At 39.3% G+C, this 13,312-nt stretch overlaps 1 protein-coding gene across 1 annotated transcript in view; it reads right to left on the bottom strand.

Moving 5' to 3' along the window:
• PIWIL1 (piwi like RNA-mediated gene silencing 1) overlaps positions 1-13,312 on the bottom strand; it is a 129,319-nt gene that overhangs the window by 67,354 nt on the left and 48,653 nt on the right. Inside the window, exons 6-7 of the mRNA XM_063456421.1 lie at positions 10,793-11,004; positions 6,661-6,782 (exon numbers count right to left, since the gene is read on the bottom strand). Coding sequence (XP_063312491.1) covers positions 6,661-6,782; positions 10,793-11,004 — 334 coding nt within the window. The remainder of the gene's footprint in view (positions 1-6,660; positions 6,783-10,792; positions 11,005-13,312) is intronic.

Here is a 13,312-nt window from a genome sequence, read left to right as displayed (position 1 = left end):
CGATATCTTTCTGACCCTGACAGAGCCATACATCTCACTCCCTAACCTCATGAAACATATAGCACAATATGGGAAATACTCTTACTATAAACTCAGCTTGACCAAAACGCAAGCTATGGGGATTAATATTAAAACACAGCAAATGGAGATACTAAAAGAAAAATTTACACTAGACTGGCGCACAGACTTCCTAACCTTCCTGGGTCTGAAAATAGCAAAAAACCCAATGGATTTGTATAAACTCAACTATTTACACATCCTGTCGCACTTCAAAGATACTCTAAAGACTTGGGAGGGCAAGTTCATCTCGTGGGTGGGCCGCATAGCAGCGGTCAAAATGACACTGTTGCCAAAACTACAATATCTTTACCGGACACTACAAATACCACTGCCTAACAGTTTTTTCCGCACGACCCAAAATTTGCTCCTCAGATTTGTGTGGCAAAACAAGAAATTGAGAATAGCCACAAAGATCTTGCAGAGGGACACAATCGAGGGAGGCCTGGGATTCCCTGACATACAAAAATATTACAATGCAGCAATACTTCATACAATCTCGCAACTGTCGCCACGCCCTGACCAGCCGCAATGGCTACACATAGAATCTCATTGGGCTCAACACTCCACAATATATTCATACTAGGGATCGACCGATTATCGGTTTTACCGATATAATCGGCCGATATTCGGTTTTTTCGGCAATATCAGTATCGGCCAATAGGGATACCGATATTGCCGATAATACCTCCCAGTACCGCCGGGCTCATTACAAGCAGGCGGTCCTGGGGGGGCGGGCAGCAAGCGTTTACTCAGCTCCCAGCAGCTCCTCCAGCTCCCCAGTGTAAATCTCGCGAGACCCGCGGCCAGCTCTGACGGCCGCGGGTCTCGCGAGATTTACACTGGGGAGCTGGAGGAGCTGCTGGGAGGCGAGTAAACGCTTGCTGCCCACCCCACACCCCCTCCCCTCGCTAAGCTAATGCCACTGGACCACCAGGGATTAACATATCCTCCCTCCTTTTTTAAAAAATGCCCCCTCGCACATACACTATTATTATACACATACACTACACAAACACACTGTGTATATAATTCAGTGTGTTTGAATAGTGTGTGTGTATATCTAATTCAGTGTGTTTGAATAGTGTGTGTGTATATATAATGCAGTGTGTTTGTATAGTGTGTGTATATAATGCACACTATACAAACACACACTGCATTATATACACACACACACTATACAAACACACACTGCATTATATACACACACACACTATACAAACACACTGCATTATATACACACACTGCATTATATACACACACACTATACAAACACACTGCATTATATACACACACACACTACATAAACACACACACTATACAAACACTGCATTATATACACACACACACACACACTATACAAACATTACACAAACACACTGCATTATATACACAGTGTTTGTGTAGTGTGTTTATATAATGCAGTGTGTTTGTGTAGTGTGTTTATATAATGCACACTACACACACACACTCTGCATTTTATACACACACTATACAAACACACACTCTGCATTATATAAACACACTACATTCACTATACACACACAACACAAATACACACTCTGCATTCCTTATATGCACACACACTTTGCATTTAGTATATACAGCATTCACTTTACACACACTGCATTCACTTTACGCACACTACCCACACACTACAGACACGCTGCTTTCATTATATACACACTAGACAAATACACACTGCATCCACTACACAAACACACACTGCATCCGCTACACACACACTGCATCCGCTACACACACATACACAGCTCCCCTGTCTAAACACACTGCATCCACTACACGTGGCATGTATATTTTGTGCATTTACTTTTAGAAATAGTTTTTTATTTTCCAATGGTAAATGTACAGAATATCGGCAAATTATATCGGCTATCGGCCTGAAAGTTCACAGAATATCGGTATCGGCTCTAAAAAATCAATATCGGTCGATCCCTAATTCATACCTATGGACTCCAAGACAATGTAGACCCCCAACGCACCACTTACTCCCCACATCCCAATTACTACTCGAAATCTGGGACTCAGTGTATAAAAGTGTAACAGCCTATTACCCTTTTCCGCTAGCGACACCAATGGAAGTAATGTCGAGAACGATACCCACACTGGATCACAAAAAGTGGCTAGAGCATGATATTAAATATATTGCACAGCTGTATGATAAAGCGGAGCTCATGCAGTTCCCGGTATTACAAAAAACATATAACCTCCCACACCGAATGCTATTTCCATACTTACAGCTTAAATCTTATCTAACAGGTACCAACCCTCAGCCGCATGCCCTTACGCAACACCAAACACTCTCTGGCTTTGATAAAATATGCACGAACGCACTACCACCCAAAAAAGTGATTTCATTGTGTTATAAAGCCCTAATACATTCACAACCTAAAGTAAAACTCACATATAAACAGGCTTGGCACAAAGAACTGAACCACATAATTAATGAGGAAAGCTGGGAGAGAGCCTACTCTTCACACCGAGGCATCACATCATGCACTGGCCATTTAGAACTCCAAAGGAAAATACTGTATCGTTGGTACCTAGTACCTGATAGAATACACAAAATATGGCCTCAAACCTCCACTAACCAGTGCTGGAGGTGCAAAGCCAAGGTGGGGACGATGTTACACATATGGTGGTCATGTGATAAATTGCTGCCCTTTTGGCGCAAGGTTACACAACTCATTCAGAAATCCACAAACTCAGAAACGGAGCCCACTGTCGAGACGTACCTCTTATTTATCCCTCCAGAGGACATGTCTAGGGCCCAATGGGCAGTAACCTACCACATACTGATATCAGCAGCAACAGTGATAGCCAGGCTTTGGAAATCACCTACACCACCAACCCACCACGCTCTTCTCAACCAAATTCATACTAATTGGCAATATGAAACGATGTTTGCACAACAAAAAGGAATGAACCAGACAATGGCAAAAGCTAATTTGATGTGGAAAGAATATTGGGAGCACACACAAACCAAAACCACAACACAGGCTACTTCTCAGGTTTAACAGAGGCTTAATTAAAACCCATGAGGGAAAGGTACTTTGTCTCGGAGAGGCGAATGCTAGAACACAGAGGGGCATAGCTCAAAAATGGTTTGAATGACCTTATGATATGTATAATGCTAAGTTACTGTTGGCAACCATCCCTTATCCTTCCCCACCCTCCCCCAACCCCATGCAACTAAGAAAAAGCTAATGAGATGTGATTGAAAAGTAATGGAGAAACACTGTTGACTATGTTGTATGATATGTAAACCTTGATTTACTGTTCCCACCCTTATCTTTTTTCTGTACCCCACATGACTGCAAAATAAAAATTGTCAAATTGAAAAAAAAAAAAATATATATTTCTTGGAAGACTTAATTATAAACTTTTATATTTTTTTGGGGCAGTTTAGGGGACTGCCTGAAAACCCAGGGAGCTCTTAGTACATATTGCGGCCATGTGATCATCATGATCACATGGCCCAGGAGGGCGGAGAGGTAGCATTGCTGCAGGGAGATTGCCTGGGTTGTCAGGCAGGCACCCCTCCCGGGATCATTGTCCTAGGTAAGTGTTGCGCGGTGCAGCTGGACATACTAAGCCGCCGCCTTAAGGATGGCATAGTACGTCCGCCATCCATAAAGGGTTAAAGGACCTGATGTGAATTTCTTCTTCATGCTTGACATCACAGGACTGGTTCAGGTCTTGTGGAGTTTATGCCTCAACACATCAGAGTAGTTTTGGCAACACGGGGGGAACATATTAGTCAACTGGTTATAAGGTTGTTGCTTATGAGGGTAATGCCTGATTTAGCCACATACACTACTTGTTTGACCTCACTATTGTATATCCGTTCAAGAATTTTCCCAAATAAAAAAAAATGGAAAACAACTTTTAGGCAGATAATTCCTTGTATCTTATATATGAATTTCTATGTTTTATTATGAAAAGGAACACTATAGTGTCAGGAATACAAACATGTATTCCTGAAACTATAGGACTTATTACACCATTTGGGTGTCGGACCCCCCTTGCATTAGTTATTTTACTCACCTTTTACCAGAATCGCGTGGGTCTCCTTGCAGTTGGCTCTGACTACACAGCGGAGTTCACCACTTTTGATATCAGCCAATCCAATGCTATTGCGCGTGCGGCAAAACCCAATGCTGCATTAATCAGCATTTCCTTAGATGCAGTGAATCAATGCATCTCTAAGGAACATTCAGTGTCTCCATGCAGAGCGTGGAGACTCTGAACGTCAGTGTTAGACATTGTACAGCACTAACTCAGGAAGCGCCTCTAGTGGCCTTCTGAACCACTGGAGGTGTTCCTATGAAGTCATTTAAAGGTCATTGAAGTGGTCTGGGTACAGTGTCCCTTTTCCCTTAGTGCTGCAATGTATTTACTGAGGGGGTGGGGGGAGAAGGGGAGGAGGCAGGCAGGCGGAGCGATAGTGCCAGGAATACAGTTTGGTAATTGGATTTCCTTTTGGCTTCTGTAAACATGGTCAAGCAATTACTCTTTATGAAAAATGATAGGCGTACAGGACGTACAATTTGTACTGATCTGCAATTTTTCAGTGCACAGAGGGTTTGGTCGATGCCTACTGGTCAATATCCCTTTTGTTTTTTTATCTGCTTAAGGGTGCCAAGCTTGCTTGTCCTCCCAGGCCTCAGTATTCAGTTTTTTGGAATGTTTTGAGCATTGGTTTTTTAATTTCTTGGGTGCCTAACTTGGAAGCAGTACCTGAATCGAGGACACAATAAGCCAAAAGCCTTAGGATGATCAGTCACTTAGTTTCCTGGATGGAGACAGGACTTCTCCCGAATAAAAAGTGTTTCGATCGTTCACCTTGATGATCATCCACATAATTAGCCGAACTCTGCAACAGCGTTGCCAAGCTGCAAAACGGTCACATCAGCTTAGTGAAACACTAAAAAGGAGCCGACAAGAGACCAGAGTGAAGATATGTAAAACGCCATACCTGTACTCTCTAAAGAAAACAGAACATCCCGAGACGCCTCCACCACTGTGCTAATTCAGATTGTGCTTCACCTCAAGGAAGTAAGTCCCGCAACAGTAGGATAATGTTCATTTTGAAATGCTGATAATGAACAAGCGCGAGAGAAGACTGATTCACAGCCACATCTGACTACTCTTTCTCTGCACCAGGAAAATTTTGCTGACACACTCAGCGACAGACAGAGGAAGCCCGTATTATTGCCTCCTTGCCCAGAAGAGCTGTAAGGTCCACGTATATTAGCTCCTGGTGGAAAAATAAATATATAGAAGAGAGAAGAAAAGACTAGACAGGCATGCAAACCAGTTTTAGATTGGTTCCTTTTGGAACTGTGTCCTGTATGGATTCTTAGAAATCCCAGTAACACAGTCTTCAGACATATTAGCTGGTTGCACGATCCCTCTAGCTCGGGGGCAAATCAAAAAGAACTAGGCACGACAGCCACAAGTGTCTTTATAAAGACAAGAGCTATTACATTACAGGCAGAGGTGCATACCTGCAGAAAAATAGACAACGGAAGGAAAGAGCTCCAGAGAGACCCCAGTCAAGCTTCGACGACTGGGGCTAAAGCGTTCCAGGGTCCCAGCAAGTGGCTAGGAAGCGGACTGGGGGGGAGGTACTCTGTCGGGAGTACAGAAGCTCTGTCACATAAGGTACCTAACCCAATTATATATATATAAAAAAAAACACACAACGTGATCCACGTTAAGCTCAATCGGACGAATGAGTGGCTCATCTAATGGGTCTAAGATTGCATCCCCTGCGGGTCAACTATCCTGAAGCAACAGGAGTAACGGAACTGCATTTTAAAATATATGCCGCATAAGAGCTGGCACCAAAGTCACTGTCCAGCTCCTTCATAGCCTAGAGAGCAAAGAGCAATCATTTGTGAATGTGCATCCTGCTGGAATAATTTGGTTCCGAATTTTGTGACTCTCCCGAATTCTATAATTTGTACAGATTTTGGATGCAAAAGCAAGGCTTTTAATCCAGACACTGAATGCATCTGGGCAATTGCTGTAAATTTGAGTTCAGTAAATGTGAGAATTGATATCACAGTTGGAATTCTGTAATTTTAATCGGATTTTATCCATCCAGACAAAAGCTGCTTAGTGAAATACCCTGTAAATATACTGGAAAGTGACCAACATTTAAAAAACAAACAAAAAAAAAAAACCTTCATTGGCAAATAGTGCAGCAGACGCTTAAGTAAAAAAAAAAAAAAAAAAAGAAAAACCTTATCCCTACTGTCACATCTCATGATGTTGTGTGTGTTAGGATTTTTTTCTAGCATTGCCATATATGCCCATGAGCAACGTGAAAGTATTTAAATTGTAACACATTTTACTTTTTTAGCATAACCAAATGCTAACTTTTAGTTGGTTATTTGTTTGTGATAAAAGTAGGGAAATTAAAAGTTCCCTTTTTATTTTTACCAGAAACGTTTTAGGAACAAACACTGCAAGCAACTACATTGTTCTATTTTACGTGCAACTTTTATATAAAGACAAATATATTACATACACACATCATGAAAAAAACGTTCACATGCATATGGAAAAATTCACCTTCGGAAAATGATGTTGTAGAATTGAAAGCAGGTAGGTGAAGTAGGGGGTAACTCATTTGTTAAAGTTATTGTAATCCTCACGTTCTCTCCATTACGGGTCTGGCTGAAAACTTCGCTAACCTATATGGGAAAGGATTAAAAAAAAAAAAAAAAAAGTAAAAGTAAAGTGTTGTGATGGTATATCTGTAGGCAATGGAATGCTAGAGGAATTAAAGGAACATTCCACTGCCCAAATACAAGAAAAATAAATACATTATTCACTATTTAGTAGTAATACCCCCAATTAAAATGTGCATGCATTTATCATTTTCTTTCATTGGAGTTATATCTAAAAACAGCTTGCAAAATCTGCATTTATCTTTTCTGCTGCTTTTAAAATCCCCTTTCTAACCCACATTTTCCATTAGAAATCTTTCCAAGGCAAGTGCTCTGAGCAAAGGCTCTCGAATAAAACAGTAGCCCCATGTACAGGTTTTAGGGTGTCTTTGAAAGTTACAGGGTTAAATAAAGTGCTAGCAAATTTAATTTTCTGGATTTTCTGCCTGGGTTGTCAGGCAGGTCCCTCAAATTGTAATCAATAAAATTAATTATGTAAAAACATTACCTAAATATGCAAGTAGAATTTATATATACATATTTATATATTTGAAGTCTACATGTATATTTATGAATTTATTCATGTAATTATGTGTATAGTATATTTATACATTTTATTATTTTTATGTATTTATATATAATTTCATTCTAAGTGTATTTTGGTATATATATATATATATATATAATGCAATTACATATAATTTTTAAAACAAATTATTTATTTTTACTATATATATATATATATATATATATATATATATATATATATATATATATATATATACACACACGTAATTTTACACTAAGGGTGTGTATAAATTAATAAAAAAATACACTTAGTATGACATAAGATACAGGTGGCCCTCATTTAGCGACCTACCTGTTTTACGACGGCTCGCACTTAAAACAAGGCGCAAGTACGAGCAGTCGTGGGTATTCCTTGCTCTGGTGCGCATGTCTATGTTCAGGGAAACTAACGCACCAGAGCAGGGAATCCCTCTAATCTATGTTCGGGAAATTTCCCCAAGCATAGATCAGAGGTATTCCGTGCTCTGGTGCGTTCGTCTATGTTCGGGGAAACTTCCCCGAACCTAGACTAACGCACCAGAGCAGGGAAACCCTTAACTCCTCACTTAACGACTAATTCCTAATACGGTCGATAAATGAGGAGTGTGTATACATACATACATACATACATATACACATACACAAAGAGATGGCTGCACTCACGGGTATTCCTTAAAACTTAGCTTTTATTCGGTTCCATAAAACAGATCAACGTTTCAGTCCAACATGTGGACTTTCATCAGGATCATATGAACATTAACAAACTTATCGCTTATATATGAACGTCACGCTATATCCGACGTCACGCTAGTGGGCGGGGAAATAACGGCACATGCGCACTTTGCCGGGAAGGACGCCGGTCTCTTCACACACAGCACCTGGGGTGAGTTAACCACTTTTTATAATCATTACATTCATATATAAGCGATAAGTTTGTTAATGTTCATATGATCCTGATGAAAGTCCACATGTTGGACTGAAACGTTGATCTGTTTTATGGAACCGAATAAAAGCTAAGTTTTAAGGAATACCCGTGAGTGCAGCCATCTCTCTTTGTATGTATGGATTACAGCCCAGGTATTGCACCCGGTTTATAAACACTATAGCAGCCTGAGTGCAAGGTATTGTACATTTTTTCTATATATATATATATATATATATATATATATATATATATATATATATACACACACACACACACACACACACACACAATTTTGTTTTATTTACTACATTTTTTTATTTTATTTTACAGGTGAAGGGCGACTGCCTGTCAAGCAAAAACACAGGCATATTGCGGCCATGTGACCGCTCTTTCAAAGCGATCACATGGCCCGTGGGGGCCTAATTTGCCAAAGGGGGACTGTCTGGGCTGTCAAACAGTCCCCCTAGAACAGGAGGAACACTGATCGCCAGCGGCGAAACGACTGCGATCGTGTAAGTAACAAGGACAGCAGGGACATTCTATGCCACCCGCCAGTGTTTAGAGCCACCCCTAAAAGGACAGCATAGAACGCCCGCTGTCCTTAAGGGGTTAACCACTCAAGGACTGAGGCAAATGTAAACAAAACCTATAATTTGCATATGTTTGTTCAACAGTAATTCACTTTTTATATTAGATGCACCCACACTTATATATCACTTTGTTAAGGAGAAACATGGCTTTCATTTCCCTTCAAATATTTAGATATAAAATATTATTTAATATTAATAAATTCTAAAAGAGAAAAAAAGTGAAATGTAAAATGTTTTATTGTCTTAGTTCTGCGTGTCATTTTTACTGTGAATGTCATAATAGGGTTAGCTTTTACTGCAATAAAATACACAAATTTATGTACAGTGATGTCTCATGAGTTCAACAGTATGTACAGGTTTTATGGTGTTTTGGAAAGTTACAGAGTAAAATGTAGGGCTTTCCCCCTTCCAGTTATTACACATTGAAATTTGACAGATTCTCTATGTTTCCTTTGAGACCTTATAGCCGCCCAGGAATGAAAAATTACCCACATTAATGGCATACCATTTGAAAAATGTAAAAACCCAAGGTATTCAAAATGGGGTATGCCCAGTCTTTCTTAGTAGATAATAGTAGGTCCAGGAACTCAATGTTTCTTCAAATATGCAGATTTATTGAGAACTGAATTTGCAACGTTTCAGCCTTCACAGAGGCCTTTGTCATGCTGCTATTTTTCAATGGGTTTTTCCATAGCTTTAACATGACCTTTATGCGACTCCATGTGGATAAGGCGTTATTGCGCCATGTTGAAGTTACAGCTCCTCTGTGACCTTCTCTGTCCGGTCAACGGCTCATTTCTTCTGTCAAGCCATACGAAGTCTTGTCTACTAATACTATAGCAAGATGGGTTTGCTGGTTACTGGTGCACCTTCCGTACGGGATATGGCTGCGTCACATACTTTATTGGTGAATGCATTCTGAAGATTGGTCAAGAGAAGATACCTTTCTGGTCTTTTATATTTACCCTTCTCACACTTCTTTCACTTTACTTCTAGAGTTAAAAATGCCAAATATGAAGCCCCCTGTCATATGGTAAATTGTAATTTATGGCAACATACTTATAATCTTAATTTTAGTAATGACAGGAGGAGAGTATTTTCCCTTCATCTATGTCCCACCGTGTTTGCCAAGTTGGAGGGTGGTGGTTGTTTTCATTCTCATCTGTCTATTATATAGTTAGTCTAATTTATGATTCTTCAGGGGCTTGAAACCATACTGTACGGTTTTTGCTGACATCATTGCACGTGTCTTTGCAAAATAGGTCTATAACAACCTCCTGTGTGTGTGATTAAAGCTCAATAACATAGCAGCAGATTAGAACTCCTAAAGTACTGGTCAGATTGAAAGTTAAAACATTTTTTCATGCAGGTTGTGTAAATTAGAGTCAGGGTGTTTTAAAAATGCAGTTTATCCTCTTTGATGCCAGAGATGTAACAGCAGTGTCATTAGCCAGCACAGAAGAATCAATCTGGGCTGGCCAATGGGAATTCTGTGCACATTTTAATGCATAGAAAGTTATACATAGGCATTCACACTTGTAAGCTTGACAAAGTAAGAGGGGTTTGATTAAGTGTAATTTCGACTTTAATCTGATGTTTTAAAGAGAAATAATTCTGATATGAAGAAAAGAACACATTCTGAAAGAGGAAACAAAAGGAGAACTGTAAGTTTGAGGTGACAGACACTTTAAGCACTCCTATGGACTGAGACAATCATTTGAGTACTCTTAGCCAATGAGCTGGAACTTGCGCTGCTGGGCTAGACCAGAAGTGGCCATTGACTAGCAAGCCACAGGTAAATTGTCAAAACGTTGAACATTTTAACTGCTTACACGGACGGAGAAGGTGTCAATGCTCTGTAGTGGTTATGAAGTATGGAGTGTTCTTATTTTGAATTTGTGCACAACACACTTTAAAATCTGCAAATGTACTTCAATGGAAATTATAATTACCTTATCAAGTCTTCTGGGCAAAAATAATATTGTTCCATCAAACGCACGAGCTTTTCCAATCAAGTCTTCATGTTGAAAAAGCAAGGCAGATCTCAAGAGCCTGGATTCCATCTGTGGATTGAAGCCAACGTGGTACTGGTATAACACCCATTGTGGTCGTGATACCAGTTTGATATGGTTGGTGCTAAGCTGAATTGGCACACCCGAAGATCCTAAAGTTACATAAAAATAAATCACAAGTTAGATTTGAGCAAGTTTTAACGATATGTCTAGTTTTATAATGTATAGGCACAGACTTACTGCTGTATAATATTGCTGTAGTTGCCAGTGGAACTATATTGAAAATTATTGCAGAACTGTTTAAATTGCAAGACTGATAACATCTAGATGCTACGGTTATTGCTTTTTCAGCTGTATTTGCCTTTCACTATAGCACTTAATGCTGTTACAGTGTCCTACATCTTGCATTATTGCATGTTTGTGCTTCTGTATTATTCTATATTTATCTGAGAGAACTAAAAGAACTAAACATTAAAATAAAAAAATCTAGTTTTATTATAATGTTCTGTTGAATTATAAAACTGCAAACATTCTCTCCTTCCAGCACATTAAATTTTCAAAGAAAGTGTGTGAACCTTTTTGAATGAGTGGGTTTTCTGTATTATTTGGTCACAACACATCATCACATCTTGAATGTCCCAAGTATTAACAAACAAAATGTGCTTAAAGTAACACCACACAATTCTTTCACATCTTCATTAAACATTAAAACGGCCCTGTCATTCCCCTGCCAAAATGACTTTCATAAAGATAAATTAAATATTTAGAATAATGGTGTGGATATCAAAGGTCAACCTATTGTAGGTGATCTCTTTAAATAAGAGGATGGCAAAATTTGTGGATATATACTAACAGCCCTTAGTGTTATGCTTTAAGTCTTTCCTTATATGGACACTATAGCCACCAGTACAACTACAGCTTATTGAATTTGTTCTGGTGAGTAGAATCATTACCTTCAGGCTTTTTGCTGTAAATATGGTCTTTTCAGAGAAAATGCAGTGTTTACATTACAGCCTAGTGATAACTTCACCGGCCACTCCTCAGATGGCTGCTATAGATCCTTCCTGGGTCATGGCTGTCCAAAATGCATCCAAACATTCAGTATCTCCTCCCTCTGCATGAAGACATTGATCTTTCCTCATATAGATTTATTGATTCAATTCATCTCTATGAGGAGATGCTGATTGGCCAGGGCTGTGTTTGAATCATGCTGGCTCTGCCCCTAAACTGCCTCTTTGTCACTCTCAGCCAATCATATGGGGAAGCATTGTGATTGGATCAGGCTACCACTTCTGATGTCAGCAGACTGCTTGTTTTTCTGAGGCAAACAGCATGCAGATCTACAGCTTCAGGCTTTAATACAGTACGATTTTGCAATATTTATGGAGGCATGAGGGGCCCAGGGGAGCTAGATGGTGGTTTTAACACTATAGGGTCAGGAATACAGGTTTGTGTTCCTGACCCTATAGTGATCCTTTAAGGTTTCTCTTTACCTTGGATAAGGTTCAGGTGCGCAAAATTACATCTGGGTTACAATGGATGTTGTCTCCTTGTATTCCACAATTCCCCATGGAGGCCTAGTAACAATTAAGCATCATCTAGATCATTGGCTCCCATCCATATCCACTTGTGTAACCCTTGGTAGCCTATTTACATAAATTGTACCACTCATATTAGCAAAATGTTTGTAAATAGTTACTTTTATTTGAAATAAATATTTTCTCTGCCCCGGATGTGGGTGTGTGACACACACAAGCAGATACACACATACAAAATACATGTGGATGCACAGACACCTAAAAATACTGACATACAGATGAAAAAAAAATCACAAAAATGGACACATGCGGTTGCACAGACACTGATAAACACAGTCAAATACATAGATCCAAGCACTGACACAGCTACAGATGTACAACGAGGAAAAAGTATTTGATCCCCTGCTGATTTTTAACTTTTGTCCACTGACAAAGAAATGATCAGTCTATAATTTTAATGGTAGGTGTATTTTAACAGTGAGACAGAATAAAAAAAAAATCCAATGAGTGAAATAAGTATTTGGTCTTCTATCAATCAGCAAGATTTCTGGCTCCCAGGTGTCTTTTGTACAAGTAACGAGCTGAGATTAGGAACACTCTTAAAAGGGTACTGTTTATTCAGGAGACATTGCTGAACGCAAATATTAGGGTTTCAAAACCGTAAAACCTATCACAACAATTATATCGTCAGTGTAAGTGCCGTTTGTGTGTGAAAAATGCAAAAAACTGCATTTTTACTGATGATTGTTGTAATACATTTTGAAACACTAATATTTGTGTTCAGCGAAATTTCCTGAGTAAAACAGTACCCCCCAGGTACAGGTTTTATGGTGTTTTGGAAAGTTACAGGGTTAAATATAGTGCTAGCAAATTAAATTATTTGGACTTTCTGCCAAGGTTATCAGGCAGGTCCTGCAAATTG

The sequence above is a fragment of the Pelobates fuscus genome, chromosome 5 (genome assembly GCF_036172605.1).
Source record: "Pelobates fuscus isolate aPelFus1 chromosome 5, aPelFus1.pri, whole genome shotgun sequence".
Taxonomy (NCBI): Eukaryota; Metazoa; Chordata; class Amphibia; order Anura; family Pelobatidae; genus Pelobates; species Pelobates fuscus.
Note: the sequence above shows the minus strand (reverse complement) of the source record. Positions and strands in the feature narration are given on the sequence as shown.